Source organism: Anopheles gambiae, chromosome 3 (assembly GCF_943734735.2).
Source record: "Anopheles gambiae chromosome 3, idAnoGambNW_F1_1, whole genome shotgun sequence".
In the NCBI taxonomy this organism is placed as follows: domain Eukaryota; kingdom Metazoa; phylum Arthropoda; class Insecta; order Diptera; family Culicidae; genus Anopheles; species Anopheles gambiae.
The window spans coordinates 73,167,208-73,187,945 of record NC_064602.1 but is presented as its reverse complement, the minus strand read 5'-3'; the positions used below and the strand labels follow the sequence as shown (position 1 = coordinate 73,187,945).

General features: G+C 51.0%; 4 protein-coding genes across 7 annotated transcripts in view; 2 read left to right on the top strand and 2 right to left on the bottom strand.

Moving 5' to 3' along the window:
• LOC1269461 (cyclic AMP response element-binding protein A) overlaps window positions 1-3,606 on the bottom strand; it is a 95,442-nt gene extending 91,836 nt beyond the window's left edge. The window contains exons 1-2 of one of the 2 annotated variants that reach the window (XM_061655814.1): window positions 3,554-3,606; window positions 718-3,125 (exon numbers count right to left, since the gene is read on the bottom strand). In XM_061655814.1, coding sequence (XP_061511798.1) covers window positions 718-771 — 54 coding nt within the window. In that variant the 5' untranslated portion in view covers window positions 772-3,125; window positions 3,554-3,606. Of the gene's footprint in view, window positions 1-717; window positions 3,126-3,553 lie in introns of those variants that run through there. The other variant, XM_061655815.1, reaches the window with a different exon arrangement.
• Window positions 3,607-3,911: 305 nt separating this feature from the next.
• Window positions 3,912-19,217, bottom strand: LOC4577553 (phosphatidylinositol 4-phosphate 3-kinase C2 domain-containing subunit beta). Of its 3 annotated transcripts, XM_061655809.1 has the most exons (11): window positions 19,015-19,217; window positions 17,085-17,647; window positions 16,139-17,007; window positions 13,711-14,244; window positions 12,805-12,993; window positions 10,010-12,725; window positions 8,958-9,350; window positions 8,687-8,887; window positions 5,331-5,527; window positions 5,012-5,256; window positions 3,912-4,942 (listed from the first exon to the last, which is right to left on the bottom strand). In XM_061655809.1, exons 2-11 carry the CDS (start codon window positions 17,540-17,542, stop codon window positions 4,763-4,765), a joined length of 5,982 nt encoding a protein of 1,993 aa, XP_061511793.1. In that variant the 5' UTR covers window positions 17,543-17,647; window positions 19,015-19,217; the 3' UTR covers window positions 3,912-4,762. The 3 variants fall into 3 exon arrangements, with proteins under 3 accessions (XP_061511793.1, XP_061511792.1, XP_061511794.1); XM_061655808.1 differs by having other exon boundaries at window positions 3,912-5,256; XM_061655810.1 differs by lacking the exons at window positions 16,139-17,007; window positions 17,085-17,647; window positions 19,015-19,217 and adding an exon at window positions 14,371-15,897 and having other exon boundaries at window positions 3,912-5,256.
• On the top strand, window positions 5,753-8,413 carry LOC5668039 (uncharacterized). The gene is made up of 3 exons (XM_061655811.1): window positions 5,753-6,529; window positions 6,610-6,724; window positions 6,808-8,413. Exons 1-3 carry the CDS (start codon window positions 6,443-6,445, stop codon window positions 8,361-8,363), a joined length of 1,758 nt encoding a protein of 585 aa, XP_061511795.1. The 5' UTR covers window positions 5,753-6,442; the 3' UTR covers window positions 8,364-8,413.
• A 236-nt stretch (window positions 19,218-19,453) lies between the features above and the next one.
• Window positions 19,454-20,538, top strand: LOC1269464 (splicing factor 3A subunit 2). Its single transcript, XM_308101.5, has 2 exons — window positions 19,454-19,578; window positions 19,659-20,538. The coding sequence occupies exon 2, from the start codon at window positions 19,663-19,665 to the stop codon at window positions 20,431-20,433; it is 771 nt and encodes a 256-aa protein (XP_308101.3). The 5' UTR covers window positions 19,454-19,578; window positions 19,659-19,662; the 3' UTR covers window positions 20,434-20,538.
• Window positions 20,539-20,738: the final 200 nt, after the last annotated feature.

Genomic DNA, 20,738 nt, shown 5'->3' with positions numbered 1-20,738 from the left:
TTTACGATCGTCTATCTCGAAACGCCCGCCCGCTCTATCCAGTCCGGTGCCGCGCCGCAGACAACGAGACCACGACTTGAAAACTCCAACCCCGGCGGGTGGGTGTCGGGAACAGGCCGGAGCAAGTATCGTGCACATGTGTTTCAATTACTTTACCAGCAGCAGCGTGTATGTGTGTGTGTGCTGCTGCTGTGTGGCGGCCTTTTCCGGCCGGCTTCTCTAATCTCTAAACCGTCCAGCTCTGCTCTCGACACCCGCAGCAGGCAAAACTTTACGGGACCCAAGAGCGGGTAGGGGGGGGGGATAACTCCGCTTCAAGAAGAAAGTGAGAACAGCGACAAACCCCCTACGCACACGCATATTTCCATTCAACGCTATTTATAGTGTTTTTTTTCTGATGCAGCATTATGCATAGTACATTGGGTTGTAAACGAGCGGGCGCCCACACCGGGCCCCTAAACCCACACGCATATTCAATGCTCACAGTCGAGAGAGAGAGAGAGAGAGAGAGAGAGAGAGAGAGAAAGAGTGCATTAGTCATTCGCGACTTTTGGGAAGGAAAGAAACAAATACAGGAAATGCATCGAAAGAAGTTCTGTTCCACTGGTCGCCTCAAGATCTTCCCCAATACTCCCTCCAAATGCAGTGGACAACTTCAAAGTGATGAGCTCCAAAGGCAAATAACATCTGGTTTTTTAAGATTTCATGACGACTTACCGCATCGAGATCGGTGTCCCAAATGTCCTTCAGGTCCCCGTCGTCGAAATCCATCGCGTTTAGGTAATCCAGCTTGACGGCCGTTGCTGGGCGACTGCTCCCAGTAGCAAGGTAGTAGAAGCAAAGGTAGCGAGATATTCCACCACAAACACACAAACACTACCACGGATCTTTGGTGAAGATTCGCGGATTCTTGGTTGGTTTTTTTTCTTCTTCTTCGGGCTTAATCCCGAATATCTTCAAGAACTTCTGCACTTCGGGACAAACCCGCTCTGGCGTTTGCGGATGTCGTTGAGCGATTATTAAGAAGGGCTCTCACACGCACCAATTCATTGAAGAAGCACTGTCACTGACCGGTTCACGTACTTGTTGGGTACACATTCCACCTTGGGGCCAACCAGAGGACCCAACTCAACCCTGACCACACTCACCGGGTATACACACACACAGCGACACTAACACACCCACACACATGGAACGCACTGAGAAACACACAGAGATGCACGGAGAATACACACAAGAGCACGTGGTCGTCGTCTCACCGGGTCACTTGAGAACACTGAACGGTCGCACGCACTTCCACACACAAACACCACAGGAGAGATCCCTCAGGAACTGCCCGCTAATAAGGATCGCCTCGATCGGAGAGCACACGTTTGCCGGACGTTGGTCGGAACTGCGTGATCAGTAGGGCGTAACTGATCGCACCGAGAGACAGCGAGAGCGAGAGAGACGCCGTGTTCGGTGCTAATTAGCTCTAATTATGTTGCGCTTTTGCGCTCGTTCCAGACCCACACTCACTAGGAGACGAGCAGTACACACGACTCTTCTATTCAGCAGGTCGGCAATTTTTCAGGGTCGTTCTTGGTGGATAGTGAAACTTCTGCACGCTACTTCGCACAGCTCATCAAAATGCCTTCCGAAATCGATCATCCAACACGGTAGTTGGGCACTGGACTGGAGAAACGCTGGATGTGGACCAGGATGTGTCTGTGCCTCGCAGTCAGTAAACCACTTGTTGCTATACTCCGCAGAATAGGGAATAATGAATTCGGCCCTTTTGTCGGTTGCAGATGATGATGGTGGTGGTATGTTTGGCTATGCTGGGCCACATACAAAACAACGAAGCGAGACACACTCTGTGCGTACGGCGGAGACGATTATGTTGCTACCAATGGAGTAGTTATCAGCATAAGTACGCGCGGGCGACATACGGGCGACGCGGGCTCTGCTCCGTTTGCTCACGAGAGGGTGGTGGTTGGTTGGCGTTCACCCGAAATCAAAAAAAGAAACGCAGGAAGAGCGGGAAGTTGATTATCTCCGCACGCAGCAAATGATTAGCTCTTGCCCTTCCCAAGAGCAGCAGCATCAAACGCATCGAAAGCGCCACCGAGGGAACCGAGCAGTTTTCAACTGCTTGGACGCTTCCATATGTGTTTGGAGCGCCGACAGTTTTTCCTTCGCTCAGTCCCGTTTCACCTCGTTCACTTTCCCGTTTCGCCGGTAAATTGGAGACACGATTGTTATTGCGCTCTATCCCAACGCAAACACACACACACTCACACAAAATACACGGCAACACTCACAGCATGGGAGTGGGTCGGAAAATCCGTTAGTGTAATTTTCCCACTACACTCTCTTTTTACTGTTGGGCAAATGTTTGGTTTTGGAAGAGCGACGAGAAGGGGGTTTGCCGGTGCCGGGCTCTCTTATCAATATTTCTGCACACTTTCTTCGTTTCGGCGGGAAACTATGCCGGTTCCGGTGACAATTCTTTAGATCACTTCACACTTTTGCTAACCGTTGTTTTCTTATGCTTACTTGCAACACGTTTTTATTTTAAATATTTTCTATTCAAACCATTCTTTAACGGTTTTTTTTTTTTAATTATTTTTATCAACTTTTTTTTTTAATGAAAACAATTAAATCGCTTTCTCTCCGGAGGGAACGGAAAAGCCCAAGACAAAAACAAAATACCAGAGCCAAGAACCAAGAAGCACGGGGAAATTTTGTTATGCGCGCCGGGTTCGGGGTACGTCCGCTCGGTAACGCAGCTTTCGGTGAAATAAAAAGTTCATTACCCAACGTTCATTTTGAAGCGAAAGCTATACCCTGTTTGACAGTTCGCTGCCTCCTACTCTCTTCCCACACACACTCTCTCTCTCTCACCGCTCGCACACTCTACTTCTAACCGGTGTCGGTTAGAGTGAGGCAGATGGCGATATAGCGCTCGCTCGGTTGTTTGATATCGGCTTTTGCTCTCGCTTCCACCTGCGGGGAGGGCAGTAGCATATGTTGTGCGATTGGAAAGGGATAGGGAATGGTTGGGCCGGTTTGAAGGCTTGAATGAACACCTCTTCAAGCTGGACGAGGGTTGACGTTTCATGCTCGGCATCAGATGGTTGGAGCTTTTGGTTTAATTGTTCGGTTGAAAGGATGATTTTTGATGCCGGTTGAGTGGAAAAATAGAGACTAAGATTAGACAGTTTGCTTTTAAAGTGTTCAACATAACATTCGATTTGATCATTAGAAACTGACTAAGTGAACTAAAGACGTATCTAATCTATTTGCACATCAAATTATTTAGATTGTTCGGTAACAAATGTTTGAATCCATAAAGTGAAAAAGTGATTCATAAAGTAAATAATCGTATTTTATCGCTATGTGAATGAATTGGTCATGAATTATTTCTCATTTATGGACGTTTCTGAACGTTGATCCAAAATGAGTAAAATTGCAAAAAGGTAATAAAAGATTCTGATTATAAACTATTAAAAAGATGCAAATGAAAACACGAAAAACAATAGCACAGAAAACTTGTCAAAAACAAACTCACCTGAACACTCCTAATGGCGCCATGGAAGACCGGGTGCCTCCCGACCATCCAGTGAATTGAGCCAACGCACCTTATCACCTTCTTCAAGACGAGCTCCTGTACTTACACTTCGGTGATGTTTTTTCTTCTCTCCGTCGTTTTTTTTCTTCTCTCTCTTCGCCGGCAATCAAATACACCTCCCCGGACGATCATCAAGATACGATAGGGAGCGAAATATTTCTCACCCTCGCCTGTGTGTGTGTATATAAATTGATAAGAACATCCGTCCGTATCGCGCAACACTTAAATTTCTTTCGCATCGCGGCCCAATCGCATTCGCTGCATCTACAGGGCGCCAGAGAGTTCGTTCGTGGCAGAATTTTCGATTTAGTATAGATATATTTTCTCTCCATTTATCTTCTTTCTTCGATACGAATTCAACATCAGGTCACGGACACACGCACACACCCACGGTGCGAGTGTTTCGTTTCGAGCCCATGTTTCGCTCGTTCGAGGTGCAAGTATACAATAATAAATAAAATATCCTCTTGTTAATGGATCACCACGCCCGAGCACACGTGAACGAGGCGCGGTAAATTGCAAGCACAGCAACAAAAAATAAAGCACGAAACTACATAGACGCGCGTGTATATCTTGTTTTGCAACGAACGCTACCCCACAGTATAACACACAGGCTCGTCCTATTTGATTTGGACGAAAAATGCACACAATTAAACACAATTAGTAAAGTTATTGCTTCTGATCACGCGTTGATAAGACTCTAATAAGAAAAGGCTTGCATTGCATTGCGCTGTTCTCTAAAGGCGAATTGTGAAATGATTGTAAAGTTGTGGTAATGGCGCCTACTTTCAAGAAGCTAAACCAGTAACAAGAATACAGCTGGAGTGTCGATCAAATGATTCACCCTTGTCGTGTCTCACTACACAGCTCGTTAATATTTGCTATCACAACCCTGGTTACCGACTCGCTAGTCTTACTCTCTTTCTCTCCTTTCTTTCCCGGCTTTTTTTGAGTATACTGTGACAAGCTAAGCGAATGAGCATCAACACAACATCAAAACATATAAGAGCAATTACAATCAAATGCACAGCAATAGTAGCAATACGATAGTGCGAAGGAAGAGGGGGCAAAAACGAAACCCCCGCCTAGATACGTGATACATTGGTCCAGTGCGAGACGACGAACCCGGTCCCTTTTTTGTTTGTTTGTTTAAACCCGCGTTAGGTACCCGAGCTGGTGCCACTGTATCGTTTCGCGACGTAAATCTATTTCGGCAAGCGGCAGCTCAATGCCACCGAGGAATGCATTCTCCTGCAGCGAGTCGTGCGACCAGATCGTCACCTGCAGCACCTTCTTCTGGATAAACTCGAGCGGTAGCCGATATTCCAACTGCAAATTAAAAAGGGATTGTGGGTGAACTCTCGCTGCATAACGCTGGACAGGCAACGTTCCGCTTACCGTTTCCATAAAGCTAGGGTTGCAGTTCTTCCGCACCACTTTGGTTTTGCGCTTGGTCGCCTTGGAGCTGTCCGGCTTAAGGTACACCTTCACGTACGTGTTGGGCGGCTGGCCACCGGGCGTGTTGGGCAGCGCGACCACATGGTGTATCATCACGATCAGCGTGTCCCGGTGGTACTGCATTGAAATCTTGATCTTTCCACCGACCTGGGGCGGCTGCCCGTCCTCCATCGCTGCCGGTATACCTACGCAAAACAGGCAAAAAAGTATTGGATTAAAAATGCGTCCTTCGTGGAGCTTCCCCAATTTGCAGACTTACCTTTCACCTTGGCCGAACTGATGTCTGCTTCCTGCTGGTCGCGCAACAGCGGATGGAAGAAGGTGTAAACTAGATCGGAATGTGCAATTTCATCCGCCGAGTTGAACAACGAGATGAGAAACTGGCGTATCTCTGGAAGACGACGTTCGGCGACCACCTTCACGTTCGAGCGCCCGACATGGATGCCCGAGGGCAGGCTGTTTTTACAGAATCGATAACAAAAATGGGGTTAGAATAGAACAAAAAAACACAAACACAAAAAAGCCGCCAAAGAACCCCACGAGTATATGAGTATATGGCAAATAGCAAAAGAGCCCACTTGTCAATTAAGATAACGACCACCACATTAAGCGGACTCCTCCACAGCGTTTAAGCTTGATGTAGTTTTAATACCCCAACAAAGTCCTCAGTACTGTGTAGGTTCCTCGCATTTCGTAATACAATCAGTATCAGGGTTCAACAAGAAGCATCATCTTGTCCAAGTTCGCCGTCACGTATTGATTAGGAAACTAGTTTGCAGTTTACAATCTACAACATCGAATTCCTGCATTAATCTATGATCGGTCCTACAGGTACAATTGCACGCTATCTTTCCATTCGTCCCCTCCGAATTTCTTTGATCCGGGAAATAAAACGCTTCCAATCTGTCGCCGCACAAAACAAAACTTATCCTTGCCCGATTGGCTTCAATGGAATTTCCCTTGCATCTACTACCACCGTTTAGTATCGACCAGCACACCACACACGCACACACCGGCGTTCGTTGTGGTCGGTTTTTTTCATTGAAACAATATTCGGTGATAAGATATCGCCAAACGATCGACCGTGTAACAATCGACACCTTCTCCAGGAACGCATGTGCTGGAGGAGAAGGGAGAGGGGTCACAGATGGTGGTATCATTCCTCCGTGATACCATTATCTACCAGTTGCGGGGCGGAGAATCGGTGTAGACAGTGCAGAGTCGTGTCGAACGAACTTCGGATTGAGACTCTCAGTCGTAAAGTGTCATTGCGTTCGAGAGGTGCCTACAGATATTGGTGCCTATCTCTTCAGACATTGGAGAAAAGAGTGCAAGACATCACACAAGAGCTCTTGCAAACATTCAGGGACAATGGGATTGAAGTTGAAATGGTTTCGGCGAAGGATAACCTTCGACGGTGTGCCACCGGCACCGGAAAGAGACATTCGCCGAAAGGAGGTAGGTGTAGTTGACGAAATTCCAAGAAATCTGTGTGACCTATACTACTGAACTGTACCAAATTCTACGCCCAATAACAGGCAACGGCGGGAACAGTGATTGGGGTGTACCGCCAAAGCACACACTTTGAGGACTTTATCGAGCCAGTTCGTTCGTCCTACTGGGAACCGCCTCCGCAAGCAATCGCCCGTGCCAGTAAGTATCTTAGCAAACGACTCCACGCTCTCCCTCTCTGTGCCAACGTCTACAAAATTTCGACCACTTTGTTTCCCCCTCAGCAATGCGTGCGAATGGCAATCTACCCACCACGTCTACAAACAGTCCCACCGCCAACTCGATATCTTCTGCCGCCTCCTCCTCCTCCACGGTACGGGCGCGTGTGACAGCGGCCCGATCGTCCCCACCGGCACCGGCACCCATCATACCGACTGGAATCTCTTCCGTCAGCAGGCCCGTTTCAATGACCAATGTCGCCGCCGAAGCTGATAGCCGTGATAAGATAGCACCACACACTCCAGTCGACCGTTTGCAGCAGCTTAGTGCTGACGACTACGAGATGCCGCCCGAGCCGAACTATGCCGCCCCGAAGCCGCCGGTAAGGAAGGGAGTTTCCAAGGCAAAGTCGCTTATGAACCTTGCCAACTCCCTGGAGGACGCAAACGGATTTGAAAAGAGACAGCAAGAAGTGCTGCAGCAGCACGAGCTACGATCACCTCAATCGGTGGAGGTGTTGAGTGATCCGTATCCAAGGGCTTCATCACCAATCCATGTAGTGCCTATTACGCCGGTTCCGAGGACGACTTCCAGTAACTCACTCCCACTACGTGAGGATGCTCCGAGTCCTGTAAAACGAGAAGTTAGCACAGAGCCCGAATACATAGTGCCGCTCGCTGCTGAGGAACCGTTCGAGGAACCAATCTATGACTCATTCGAAGCCATCTTCGAGCGAGTGAAAGCTCGCAAACCGATCAGTCCTGGTTCGGAACGGTCCAACATCTCGACAAGACCTGAAACATCATCCCCTCTACCTAATCGAGAACCTGCGGAGAAGAGTCCGCAAGATGATGGCGTGATATTTGAGCGTGTAAAGCTTCGCAACTCTACGCCACCTGACTCGCTGAGATCTAGCACGACTGGTTCGCTATCATCTGCAAGCTCTCCCTCACCTCCGCCACAGCGAAAACCGGTGCTACAGGTCAACACCGCCGCATCCAGCCCACCACCGCCAACATCTCCTCCCCAGCCCAAATCAATCCTCAAGAAACGAGCTCCACCACCGCCACAGATCCCTGTTGAGGCCACATCCAGCATGGTTGAGTTTTCCAACGAAATAATCACAGCGATCCCAACCCCTCCACCGCGCTCCATCCGAGCGACTACCCTGAAAGATGCTCCGGAACCCTCGCCACCTGTCACACCGCCAGAACGAAAGCAAGAACCTCCGGCGCGTCCAGAAACTTCCTTGAAAATTACGAACGGAAACGACCACGAATCCGATTCCGACTCAGACGATGACTTCAACTGGGACTTTGTGCAGAAGCACCGCTCCAGCATCAATCAAACGGTGGCCGCACAAACACAGATCGACCCCGAGGTGCTACGGAATGCTCCCGCCTCACTGCGGAGTGGCATGGTGCAGCCGGTGGCAGCTGTGCCGTCACCGCGCAACCTGCCCGAACCGATCGCACAGCCCCGGACGCTTCGAGGCATGCGAAACCAGCGGGCTCACGCACAGCTGGAAAGCAGCGGCAGGCAGCAGGACGCGCCGGCAGTACAAATTCCACCACCAAGGGCACGTGCCAGTGACTCAAACGCGTCGGAAACTTCCGCTTAGAGTGTAACGAGCGAGTGTGACGAATAAAAAGGATTATCTTGGAATTGGAATTGGTAACTAGATTAATTAATTATGTGATTAGCGTTTGGTTGCATGAGTTATAGAACGACCACAACAAACTGACTCATCCACGTGTGAGTCATAAGCAAGATACTTAAACGGTTTTTATCGAATTATCAGTAAAAGCCCTCTCTGATATCATCTGGTCTGTTGTCTGATACATGCTGATACTGTATCAAAACCAAAACAAACGTTGTCGCAGGTCGCTGTTTGTCCCGTTTTTTTCAACGTTCGAATGATTAAGGCTTACGTACGACACTTACCTATGCAGCTTGGCTAGCGGAAAGTGCATGCAGAGCTTCTGGTGAAACTCGCAAAACTCTTTGTACGAGCGGAATAGATAGGCGGCGTCCGGCTGATGCTGTCGCTCCACCCGCAGAATGTACGTGTAATACTTTTCCTGGTCGTATCGCTTCTGATACCCGTGCACGTAAACCGTCTTCAATCGTCCGTCCTGGGCCATCCTTTAGTACAACGAGACGTAACAAAACACTAAAGCGTCTTAAGGTAATTGGAATTACACCCCGAACTTACGTGTAAACGCGCGGTATAAAGCTCAGCAGCTCGCCGTCGCCCGATTCGGCGGAAAACTTCATCTGCGCAATGTTGTGCAGGAAGAAGTTAAACTGCGTAAACCACGACTTGAGCGAGATGTGTATCATCTTCGCAAACGTGGCCGCCGCCTCCGGGTTCGACTGGCCGGGCAGCAGCGCGTTGCGCACGTAGTTGACCGCCTCGACCGTGACGCCCGGTATGCCGGACGTCGCCATCAGCGCGAACATGTGCAGCAGCAGATCGCTGTGCCGCCGGACGATGTTGAACGCGGTGCAGCACAGGTCGACGAACTGGTGGAACTTGGCCGATGGGCGATCGCCACCGTTTATCACATACGCCATGTCGGACGTCAGCACGAATGGCGTTCGATCACTGGAAGAGAGCAGAAATGAGTTAGGCGGGAGTTACAGGGGTTTCAGAGACAATTTCTACAACATTTCTCATTGCTTATGAAATGTTTTCCTTAACCAGCTATCAAATGTTGTATTTACGTCACAATAATTTTTAGTTCTTTCAGATGATTTTCAACATGTCTCAAGTTGAATTGAGTTTGACAGATGTTTGTGACGTGTTGAAAATCATGTGTAGGAATTGAAATTTTATAAAACAGGGTTTTCCGAGTCAATTTACAATGTCAACAACATGTTCCATTGCTTGTGAGATGTTTTTCAACAGCTGTCAAATGTTGTATTTGCATCACGATAATTTATCAGTTCTTCCGCATGATTTTCAACAAAACACATACTGGAGTTAGCCTTGTAAACTGTTGTGATGTTTTTAGAAAATCATGTGTAAGAATTGAAATGTTATTGTGATGCAAATAAAACAGGTGACAGCTGTTGAAAAACATCTTACTAGCAGTGAAAACTGCTGTTCAGATTGAAGAGTGACTGTAAAAGCCTCTGTAATGCAAATATATCATTTCACAGATGTTCAAAAACATCTTGGAGGCGATTAATAATGATGAGCACATTCGAAAGTGAGTTGAAAACCCCTGTATATGAACGACATAAAACGTCTCTGCTGCTTACCGTTTAAAGTTACCGAACATCTGCGCATCACCGAGAAACTTGCCGAAATCGATGTGAAACAAATGTCCGGACGTTTTGAGCATAATGTTATCGTTATGCCTATCACAAATGCCGAGTATGTAGGTCGCGACCGAGTACCCTGCGCACGAGCGCGTAAAGTTCTCCACCGCCCGCTGGTACTCGAGCTGGCTCGGGTTCTGCTTCGCCAGCCACTCCGCGATCGATTTGTCCTTGAACGACCCGGTCACGCCCCACTCGACCTGTATCTTGCGCAGCGTTTCCGACTCGGACACCAGCTCGATCATGCCCTTCTTGTACGCGGTCGGCACACAGTTGAACGTGACCATCTTCAGGTCGAGCCCCTCGCGCAACCACATCTTGTCCATGATGCGCACCATCTGGATGGTCAGTGCGTCCTGCTGCAGGTCGTCCCCGGCCTTGAAGATGGCCGGCACCACTACCCGGTCCGGCCCGGCAAAGTTGATCTTCAGCGGCAGCGTGTTCGAGTTGAAGTAGTTGCAGCTGCGCACGATCACGCCCGTCACCTCGGCGCCCGGCTCGAGCGGCAGCACGGTCGGCCCATCGATCAGCAGCTGGTTGACCGACTCCAGGCCCTGCTTCAGCACCTGCAGCCGGTGCGAATCCTTCGCCAGCTTCACGCTCTGTGCCACCTCGCCCAGCCGCTTGCACATCATGTTCTGGGAGAGGAAGCGGCCCGTTAGCTTCTCGCCGCAGATCGCTAGCAGCGCGCGCAGCATCAGCTGATTGCGCCGATGGTAGCGGGCCTGATTCATCAGCACCGCATCGCAGGCCGTCTCCTGTGCGTCGATCATGTTTTGGGGCGCTTCGCCCGGCAAGCTGTGCAGCAACAGCCAGTACAGATGGTGCGCGATGCGGGGCGATTCGAGCGATTTGCGCAGCAGCAGCATCGCTAGCGGCGAACCTTCGTACGTGTCGTGCTTGAGGGCCTGCAGCAGCTGGGGCAGATAGTCGACGAACTCATCGTTCGGCATGGCGGCGATCCATTCCACCGCCTGGCGGCGCACCTCCAGGTCCGGGTAGCGCGGCAACAGCAGCTCCAGCGCCTGCACGGGACTGAGCGCCGTCCAGGATTTGATCAGCGCGTGCAGATCGGACAGACAGGCATAGTCCCAGCTGTGGGCCGCGTGCAGTATCTTCGGCAGGGCGTGCGGGAACCGATGCAGATAGTGGCGCTTCTCCCACAGCACCTCGCGCTTCTCCAGCTTGTCCGGCGAGTAGCCCTGCTCGGCCGTATCGATCAGTTCCTGCTGCAGGTTGCGATCGAGGCTGGCAAAGTCGAGCTGCACCACCGGGGGCAGGTTGCGTATGGGTTCGGGGAACACTACCGCTCCACCGTAGCTCGGTATCTCGATGCTCAGTATCGGGAAGCTGCCCCCGATCGGGTACGTGCCCTTGGACGGTGCCGGTCCGAAGAATTTATCCGTCGTCGGGGGCCACATCGGCAGCAGATACGAGCCCTGTACCATTTTACGTTCGAAGTCGAAAAACTGCAGCGAGCTCCAGCCCAGCTCCACCTTGGTCATGCGCCCTTCTGACCCACCCGGATCGTTCACACCCGGCGCTGCTCCTCCTGACGCGCCACCACTGGCTCCACCTGAAGCTCCACCTCCATCGCTCGTACCACCACCGTCGACCGGTTCCCGCACACACCCGTACAGTACCACCACGAGCCGAGCTTCGCGCGGCAACGTACACACCGGATTGCGGAACATGATCCACGAGTTGAACGTGAGCCGCGGATAAATCCCCGACAGCTCGTTCGAGCACTGCACCACGTACGGCTCACTAATGTACCGCGCGCCGTGATAGATCTGCACGCCCAGATTGTACTCGTCGTGCCGCCAGTGCAGCGGGGGCCGGTGCAGACACGACACGTTCACCATCACCGCCTGCGAGATGTTACAGATCGAGATCGGGTTCGCATTGTACTCCGGCACGTTCACGCTAAAGTTCACCCGGAAAGCTTGCGCGTAAATCTCCAGCAAGCTCTGAATGGCGTGCCGCACCTCGTTGCACCGGTAGCGGATCTGCTCGGCGACCGTGCGCGGCCGCAGCTTCACCTCCGCATAGTCCCCGCTCTCCGACACGATCGCCAAACTGCCGTTGCTGTACGCTTCGTCGCTCGCCACACTGTCCCGGTAGCTGTACACCGTCTGGCCCTGATCGCAGCAAGCCCTCAAATCCTCGATCGACTTTGCAATCTCGAGCGTATCGAGCGGGCCGAGCAGATTGCAGATCGCCTTCACCGCCTGTATCACCCCGGAGCAGGTCAGTATGGTGCGGCCCGATGGGCCATCGTCCGCCGACGACTGCAGCTTGTCGATTTCCGCCTCGAGCGTCTCGAGCAGTATCATCAGATCGTCGTACCCGATCGCGTGCGACGTTTCCTTCGGCAGCAGATGCTCCAGCCGCATGTCCGCGTCGCGCCCATCGTCCTGGGCGGTACGGGCGATCACCCGCATCGTGCGCGCCGTTTTCGCCACAAAGCCCAGCTGCACGTCGTGCTCGAGCTTGATGCTGTCGTGCACGCACTGGAGCTGGTTGAGGCGCGAGCGCACGCACAGGATTTCCTGTATGCCGATCGCTTTCAGCGCGTAATCGCTCACCGTGTTACGTATCTGGCCCTCAAGCGCACAGTACACCTGGGCAATCACGTGCTCAACCGTAGTCGTTACTTGAGAGAGAGAGGAATGGATAGAAGGCCACGTTTAGTAGGAGTTGATTAATGATTCAAAGAGAGCAGCGGCACTTACTATCACAGGTAAATGGTATCGGTGGACCGTAGCCATCGATCTGTCCCTTGGTTTGTTCCCCACCGGCAAAGCAGTCGAGGGCCGGATGCACCAACAGCTTGATGCTCGTGCCCTCCACGTACCGATTCTCGATCTCCGCTGCGACAATATGTCCCACGTTGGTGGCTTCATCGTCGTGCCGATATTGGGCTGAAGAAAAAGAAGGAAGAAAACACTTTAAGGACAAACTTCAACATTAATGGTGGGAGCTCGGAATCGGACCTACTCGATTCCGATTCCGTATTCGGAGTCGATTTCGGAGCCGATTCCGATGCTGAAATCGATTCCGCAGTCAATTACGATTCCGGAGTAGATTCCAAAGCCGATGCCGTAGTCGATTCCGGAGTCGATTCCGGATCTGATTCCGGAGCTGATTCCGAATCTGAATCCGGAGCCGATTCCGGAGTCGATTCCGGCTGTGAATTCGGAACCGATTCCGGATCCGATTTGAAGTCGATTCCGGAGCCAATTCTGCGGTTGACTTCGGAGCTGCTTCTGGATTTCATTTCGGAACTGATTCCGAAGCCGAATCCGGAACTGATTCCAGAGTCGAATCCGGAACTAATTCCAGAGCCGAATCCGGAACTGATTCCAGAGCCGAATCCGGAGCCGATTCCGAAGCTGATTCCGGACTCGATTCCGGAGCTGATTCCGGACTCGATTCCGTTTCCGGAGTCGATTCCGATTTCAGAGCAGATTCCGACTCCGGAGCCGATTCCAATTCCGGAGCCGATTCTGATTCTGGAATCAATTCCGACGAGAATTTCATTTTTTCCCATCACTTGATTCTGGAATCAATTCCGACGAGAATTTCATTTTTTCCCATCACTATTCAACATTAAATAATAAAAATAACAGCAAACCTACCTCTCAACTGCTTCACCATGCTGTAGAAAGCGATCAATTCCTTGTCGTAGCTCTTGGCAATCACCACGTTCTCGTACAGCTTGTACGGTGTAGCCCGCCGCTCCACGCCGCTGGCCGGGGCGAGCTTCCGCTGCATGATCTCGTAGTTCGACTGCTCGTCCGCCTGGCCCGCCGGAATGCCGCGCAGCATCGTGTGGCTGTACCCGGCGGCGGCGGCGGTCGAGTTGCGCGGTGGCAGTGGCGGTGGCTCCCCATCTCCACCGCCCACCGGTGACTGGGTGGAGGAGCTGGAGGACGCTTCGACCGGTGCGTTTACCCACCCGTACGTACAGCTGCCGCCGGGTGTACCGGGCGGTGGCGGCAGCACACCGACCGCACCGTACAGCGACGCAGGCGGTGACAGTGGTGTGCCCGTTTTGTCCGACAGGGAGCGATTGACGACGGCGTCGTACACGGGATCGGAGTACTGTGTGCCGCCGGAGTAGATGTAGTCGAACGGATCGTAATCTTCGTAGTAGGTTGAGGCCGTGTCATCTGTTGTTTGTTGGGGAAGAGAAGAAGAGAGAGAGAGAGAGAGAGTTTGCGTTAGTGTACGGTGAAACAAAGTGCACAGCGGAGAGTGAATGAACGCTTAAACGCTAACGCTTTCGACGCTTAAACCTTTTGACTTTCTACCAACACCACCACCACCACCGTTGGACGCGACGGACGACTTTCGAGCACGCAACATTTTCATCATTTCTTCGTACTCACAGGCACGCGTGTCATGGAATTTCATTCGAACAGTAAAACATCAACGGCCAGAGCATGATTTTCCAGGAGAAGACGTAGCAGGAGAGGTAAGGTGAGGTAAGAGTAAACTAGCTTTATTGCGTGTTTTGTGGTTCGTTTTTCGTCAATTTTTTTTTTGTGTTTCTTGTCTAGCTCAAAACCTATCTACTTCTGTCTACGCTGCTGGCCTTGGCCGTTGCCACCGTTGCAGGTGTGTCAAGTTCGTGACTGTGCGCGTCTGCGGCCCCCTAAACACTGTGTGCTGTGCCGCCGCCCTTATCAATTTCGGTTCGAGTACTGGCAATATAAGAACAGAGCACTTGTCTATACAGCACCAGTGAGCGGTAACCTCCTCAGCGGGCACTATTATGTCTACGGAACACGTGTCTCTTTTTCTCTCCTGTTTTTTTTCCTTTTCTTTTGTCCCTACAAACTCTAACCACCTTACCACCACTCCTTCCCGCCGCTCCGCTTGAAAGTTTCCATTGAAAGGCACACATTTCTTCTTAAGGACACTGACACACACACTTGAAGTGCACTGCAGGAAAACGGAAACGCACCTTCCCTTTGTACGGTATGGCTTTTTTTTCGCGTCGAAAAAGGTTCGAATCGGATAAAACTATGTTTCTGCGTTTTAGTGTTAGAGCACCACAGACCACACCACACAAAGCGCGACAAAGCGCACGCGAGCCCGGTTACTCTCTAACTGATAAGATTATACTAAGATAAAGGCATTGCGCGGCTGGGATTTTTGTTGTTGTGTGAAACACAAACAGAAGGGCCAAAAGGGTCCGTTCTACTGTAGTTTTGAATTTTAAAAGAAAATTATTCAATCGATTCTAATTAAAAAGGGAAGCAATAACACCGAAAGATTTGTTCTTTTCGACAAACTATTAACGATTGCACATTTGAAGAAAATATACTTCATAGGAATGGCATTTAAAACTAATTCGGAAATGAGTAGATGCACTCCTAATCCAAACAAAGCATTATCCAACCCACACATACACTCCCACAGCCGACGAGTACGACTAGTGTGTGTCTGTGCAATTAAATCTCTCCGCTTGAGGAAACAACGAGCGTGATAAAAAAAAGCGCAATTGCTTCCAGAATTGCCCAGCAGCGGGTGCGGAACGGGTGGCGCGGCTAATAATAAGCCGCTGTGGAGTGGCCGGCTAATTATGAATGTATGTCGCAATTGTGTGACGGAGTTTGTTGTCGTACTTGGAAAGTTAGTCATTTGTAAATCTACTGTCGCGGGGAAGTTGGTGCCGTGACTGGGATATTTAGAGTGAAGCTGTGTTTGTTTTTGTGCGCAATATCTTACAGATTCGCGTTCGAAACTGTAAAGCTAGCTAATTTAGTAGAGAACAGAGACAAATGTAGCTCTTGTTTGCACTTTACCTCTAAGAGAGCGCGGCTTACAGAATGTGCATATTTCTAGCAATACGGGCAGTGCGCGAATCTAAACTACGTGCGCGAACGATCTTACGGTCTAAAAGCCTTATTGTCTCTTCCCTGTCACTTGTATCTTATTGTCAAGATACCCCTTTTCTCTCTCGTTCTCTCACTCTCTCTCTAATTATTCTCTACGCGCGCTTGAGCAAAAAGTGTGTATGTATGTGTGTGTGCGGTTTTGTTCAATACGCCCGTTTACCTTTATCGTCATCGCCACTGCTGCCGCTGGACGACCGATTACCGCACAGCAGCGGATCGAACGCTTCCAGCACCGACACGCGCGGATTGTCCTCGAAGCCGAGATCGATCAGATCCGTTCCCTTGGCCCCGAGCCGCTGCTGCTGCGAAGGGCCTGCACCCCCATTGGCTGGATCACTTTTCGGGCGCATAACGACGGCCGGCTGCTCGCCCCTGGCCGGGGACGCTTGGCGTCTCAGTGCGCTCGCCAGGACGGCTTGCGGTTGGGAGTAGGAGCGCCCGGCAGCACCCAGCTTTGGCACGTGCACGAGGGCCGTTTCCGGATTGGCAACCGTGGAGGAGGAGGTGGAGGTGGTACTGCCGGTGGTTCCATTCATTCCGGTGGTTTGTTGCAGTGCTGGATAGAGCGGAGTGCCCGGTGTGCCACCCACCCCAAAGGGCGCAGCACCGGCCGATTGTTGAGGTAGTGGTGCTTGGTGAGCCGGTCCATAGTTGGCCATCGTTGGCACCGTGCCGTACGCCGGCACGCCACCGTACGCGACGGTGCCGGGATAGGCCGGTGGCACTACCATCGCCGCTGGGCCTCCGGCCGTTGCCACCGCGTACATCGGCGGGCTGTTGTACAGCCGGTGCAGCTCGTCCGGTGTGAGTGGTTTCGGTTTCGCCGCCTGGCTGCTGTACGGTACCAGCTGCATTGCGGCCGCATTGTACGGGCCCTGCAGGTGGGCTTGCCCGGGTACGCCGACCGGTTGATAGGCCGCCTGATGGAAGCCGTAGCTTGCGGCCGACATGCTAAGGCTGCGCTGCGTCTTAAAGCCCTGCTCGTACTGTCCAACGGGCGGTTGTGGTGGTGGTGCCTGTGTGTTGAGACTAAAACGAGAAGAGAGAATGTATGAAATGAAGAAAAAATGCTCAAAATCCCAGCGAAAAACGCAGCCGCCACATACCGATGCATCTGTTCCACCAATTCCTTCAGATTGTTGCGCGCCTCCTCCTTCGGGTCGGGCGGTTTCGGGACGGCACTGAACGATATCAGGTCCGCTTCGTCCTTTCCGCGCGCCGGCGGCCCCTGTATGCCCGGGTTGCGCGAGTCACTGTGCCGCCGAACTGCCGGACCACCCGGACCGGGCGGTGGTTCCAGCGTGCTGCCGGATGTGCCTGCACCTGACGCCGGTGCCGCCGCCACCTTGCCCGTGCCGCACGCGACCCGCCGCTGCAGATAGGCCCGGTACTCTTCGAGCGTTTGCGAGACGGCTTTCGGATCGTTCGCCAGCTCCGGCGTCATCTGGCGCTGCCTCGCCCGTATCTTTTCCAGCTCGAGCGTTTCCAGGCTCAGCGCCATGGCCCGCTCGATGTCCGCCAGGTACTTCTTTTCAAACTCCAGGTCATTCGGATTCGTTGCCATGGTTGTGATTGGGTGTGTGCGTGTGTGTGTGTTGTGTTAATGTAGATGTGATGTGTGATGTCTGTGTGCGTTTGTTTATGTTTGTAATGCTTCTGGTAGTGTGATCTATAGGTAGAAGAAAAGAAAGATAAACATTAGCGGTAATTTAATTGATTAAAAAAACATTTTAAAAACCCAATGGACGATATTTCGTAACAAGAAAGAAACTGTAAACTCATTTCCACCGCAGAACGACTGATTAGCTCGTTCCTGCGGTTTGTTTATCTTTTCGCATTCTTCGCGCTTTATGTGTGTGCTTCGTTTTCTTTTGCTTATCGCGGCAGGCCCCGTCGTCGGTTTTATGGTTGAAATGACGGCGAAGTAAAAAATGATAGAAAAAAGACGAGCAGGAAGCCATTCAAAGGGCTTGCAACAAGTGTTGCCGAGGAATTGCAGTGCTCCGTCATGGGCACGTAATGCGTCCACCATCACCACCACCACCACCACGACCGGAAACAAATTCTTTCCCCTGCTCTAACCATTTTTCTCCCCGTTCTTCCCTTGCTAAGCGGCTGATGTAAACAAACCAGCAAGTTTCGTACTAATTTTTCTTGCACAGAAATAGCAAAACAACATCGATACGGGTTTTGCAAGACAAAACAAAATAAAAACGAACACGCATTTTGCGGCCGTGTTTTTGCTGCCGATTCGCAGCACGCCACATTCTGATTGAAGCTATAATCATAACAACTTCGCGGCCACAGAAAAGCAAACAAATCAAGTGACCAGTGCAATCGAAGAGTGCGTTGGCAGGCGAACACAAGAAATGCGCACTCTTTCCTTCTCTTTTCAGCTGCTTTTGCAAATTGAAATGCACACATATTACAAACGGACAGGACGGGAGGCGCTGGATGGCCTTTTGACCGAACGCGAGGTCAAACCGCGGATTTGTTTGTACGAGAAAAGCGTGCCATTCCCTCTCCAGTTTTTGTTCTTCCTTTTCCTTCACATTGGTGTTAATGTGTGCCATCTGTACACGATTAGTAGGTTGGCCGTATGTTGGCGTACGAAAAGAAAAGTAGGCGCTGGCCCGAACCTTCATGAATGAATGTGATTAATAGTCGGGCCAGCCGGCACTGCTACGGGAGGGAACACTCATCCCGTATGACTCAAGCGGGAAGAAAACATGGATCAATTTAGGTGTGTACATTTGAGCGAAATAAGTATTGCAGCTTTTCAGAGAATGTACAAAAAAGGGGGCAACATCCTTCAAATTCCAGCACGGCACGGGAACGTGGCACGGAACGTGGAAAAACAGTCTTGCTTTTCGGCTTGTTTCAACACACACCACTGTTGATGCACAGATGCACCGAAAAATCGACGTGGAGCAATTGCTGCTGCTGCCGTCCGTATGCGTCTTTGCCAAATGGTACGCCTCGCCCAATTACGACCAATTTCCGGCTGCCAGCACGGACGGCCCAGCTTCCAGCTACCTTTCTGCACTGCCCTTTGGTTCTGCCTGTTCCGCTAAAGCTTCCGGGACTTCGTTTCGGGGGTAATTTGCAGCATTTTCAAACCGTTTTATCAACACCAACCACCAGGAGCACTTTTCTATTTACACAAAAAAAAAAACATACGAACAAATTTCGCGACTGTACTCGAACTGTGTCACAACCCTACTGGGGGTCATACCGTTTGACAGTTGGCGGTTGTAAATTTGATGTTTGAAATCAGCTGTCAAGTAGGGCTGTTTTGTGAAATTTTTTTTTATTGAATTCTTGTTAAAATAGAATGATACAACATTTTATAAGTATGAAAATCCCATTTTCGTAATATTTTGTTTAATAAAATGTATTTTTGAATTTGAGAAGACGTTTTTTCCTTGATTTGTAATTCAAGCTTCCGCTATCATCCGCTGTATAGCAAATGGCGCTGCTACGAATGGCCTGAGCTGTCAAATCACATTTATTGTTTACCTGGCGAAAGACGCGTTGTTTGTTGATTATCGGAGGAATTAAAACACATTTTTACTAAAATCCGGTTAAATACAGCGTGTGGTAAGTGTTTTTCCATTATCCAATAAGCTACACCTTCCAGTGAACAGCAAAGTAACGTAATTTCCTCCCACCCTTTCCAGTGCGATGGATTTCCAGAACCGAGCCGGTGGCAAAACCGGCGGCGGCGGTGTCGCCTCCTGGTCCGAAAGCAACCGGGATCGGCGCGAGCGGCTCCGCCAGCTCGCCCTCGAAACGATCGACCTGAACAAGGATCCGTACTTTATGAAAAACCATCTCGGCTCGTACGAGTGTAAGCTCTGCCTGACGCTGCACAACAACGAGGGCAGCTACCTGTCCCACACGCAGGGCAAAAAGCATCAGGCCAATCTGGCACGCCGTGCGGCCAAGGAGGCGAAGGAAGCACCGTGGGTCATTCAGCCGGAGAAGCCGCGCATTGAGCCGAAAAAGTTCGTGAAAATTGGTCGGCCCGGCTACCGGGTGACGAAGCAGCGCGATCCGGAGAACGGCCAGCAGTCGCTGCTGTTCCAGATCGACTATCCGGAAATAACGGACGGTATCGTGCCGCGGCACCGGTTCATGTCGGCGTACGAGCAAAAGATAGAGCCGCCGGACCGCAAGTGGCAGTACCTGCTGTTTGCCGCCGAACCGTACGAAACGATCGCGTTCAAGGTGCCGTCCCGCGAGGTGGAGAAAACGGAGGGCAAGTTCTGGACGCACTGGAACAAAAACACGAAGCAATTTTTCCTCCAGTTCTCGTTCAAGCTCGAGCCGAAGATTATACCGCCGCCGCCCCCGAACGTGCACCGCATGCCGCATCCGGGTCGGCCGATGTTTAATCCGGTGCCGCCGCCGCCGATGGGCGTGATGCCGGTGCCGGCACCGCCGCACATGTAAGTGAGGAAGGGCGAGGGGAGGGGAGAGAGAGAAAGGAGGGAACCATTAAACTAATCTTCACGATATCTGTATGGACTAATACATAACTTTAATAACAAAGTGAAACACCAAGTTGTCTTTTTTAAGCTAATTGTAATGATGACCTTTAAATTGTAGCTCTAAGAATTCTACAAGAAGTCCCCGGGAAGCGTGTTGTAGTGATGGGAGCTCGGAATCGGACCTACTCGATTCCGTGTTCGGCATCAATTTCGGAGCCGATTCCGAAATTGACTCTGGAGCCGATTCTGGAGTTGACTCTGGAAACG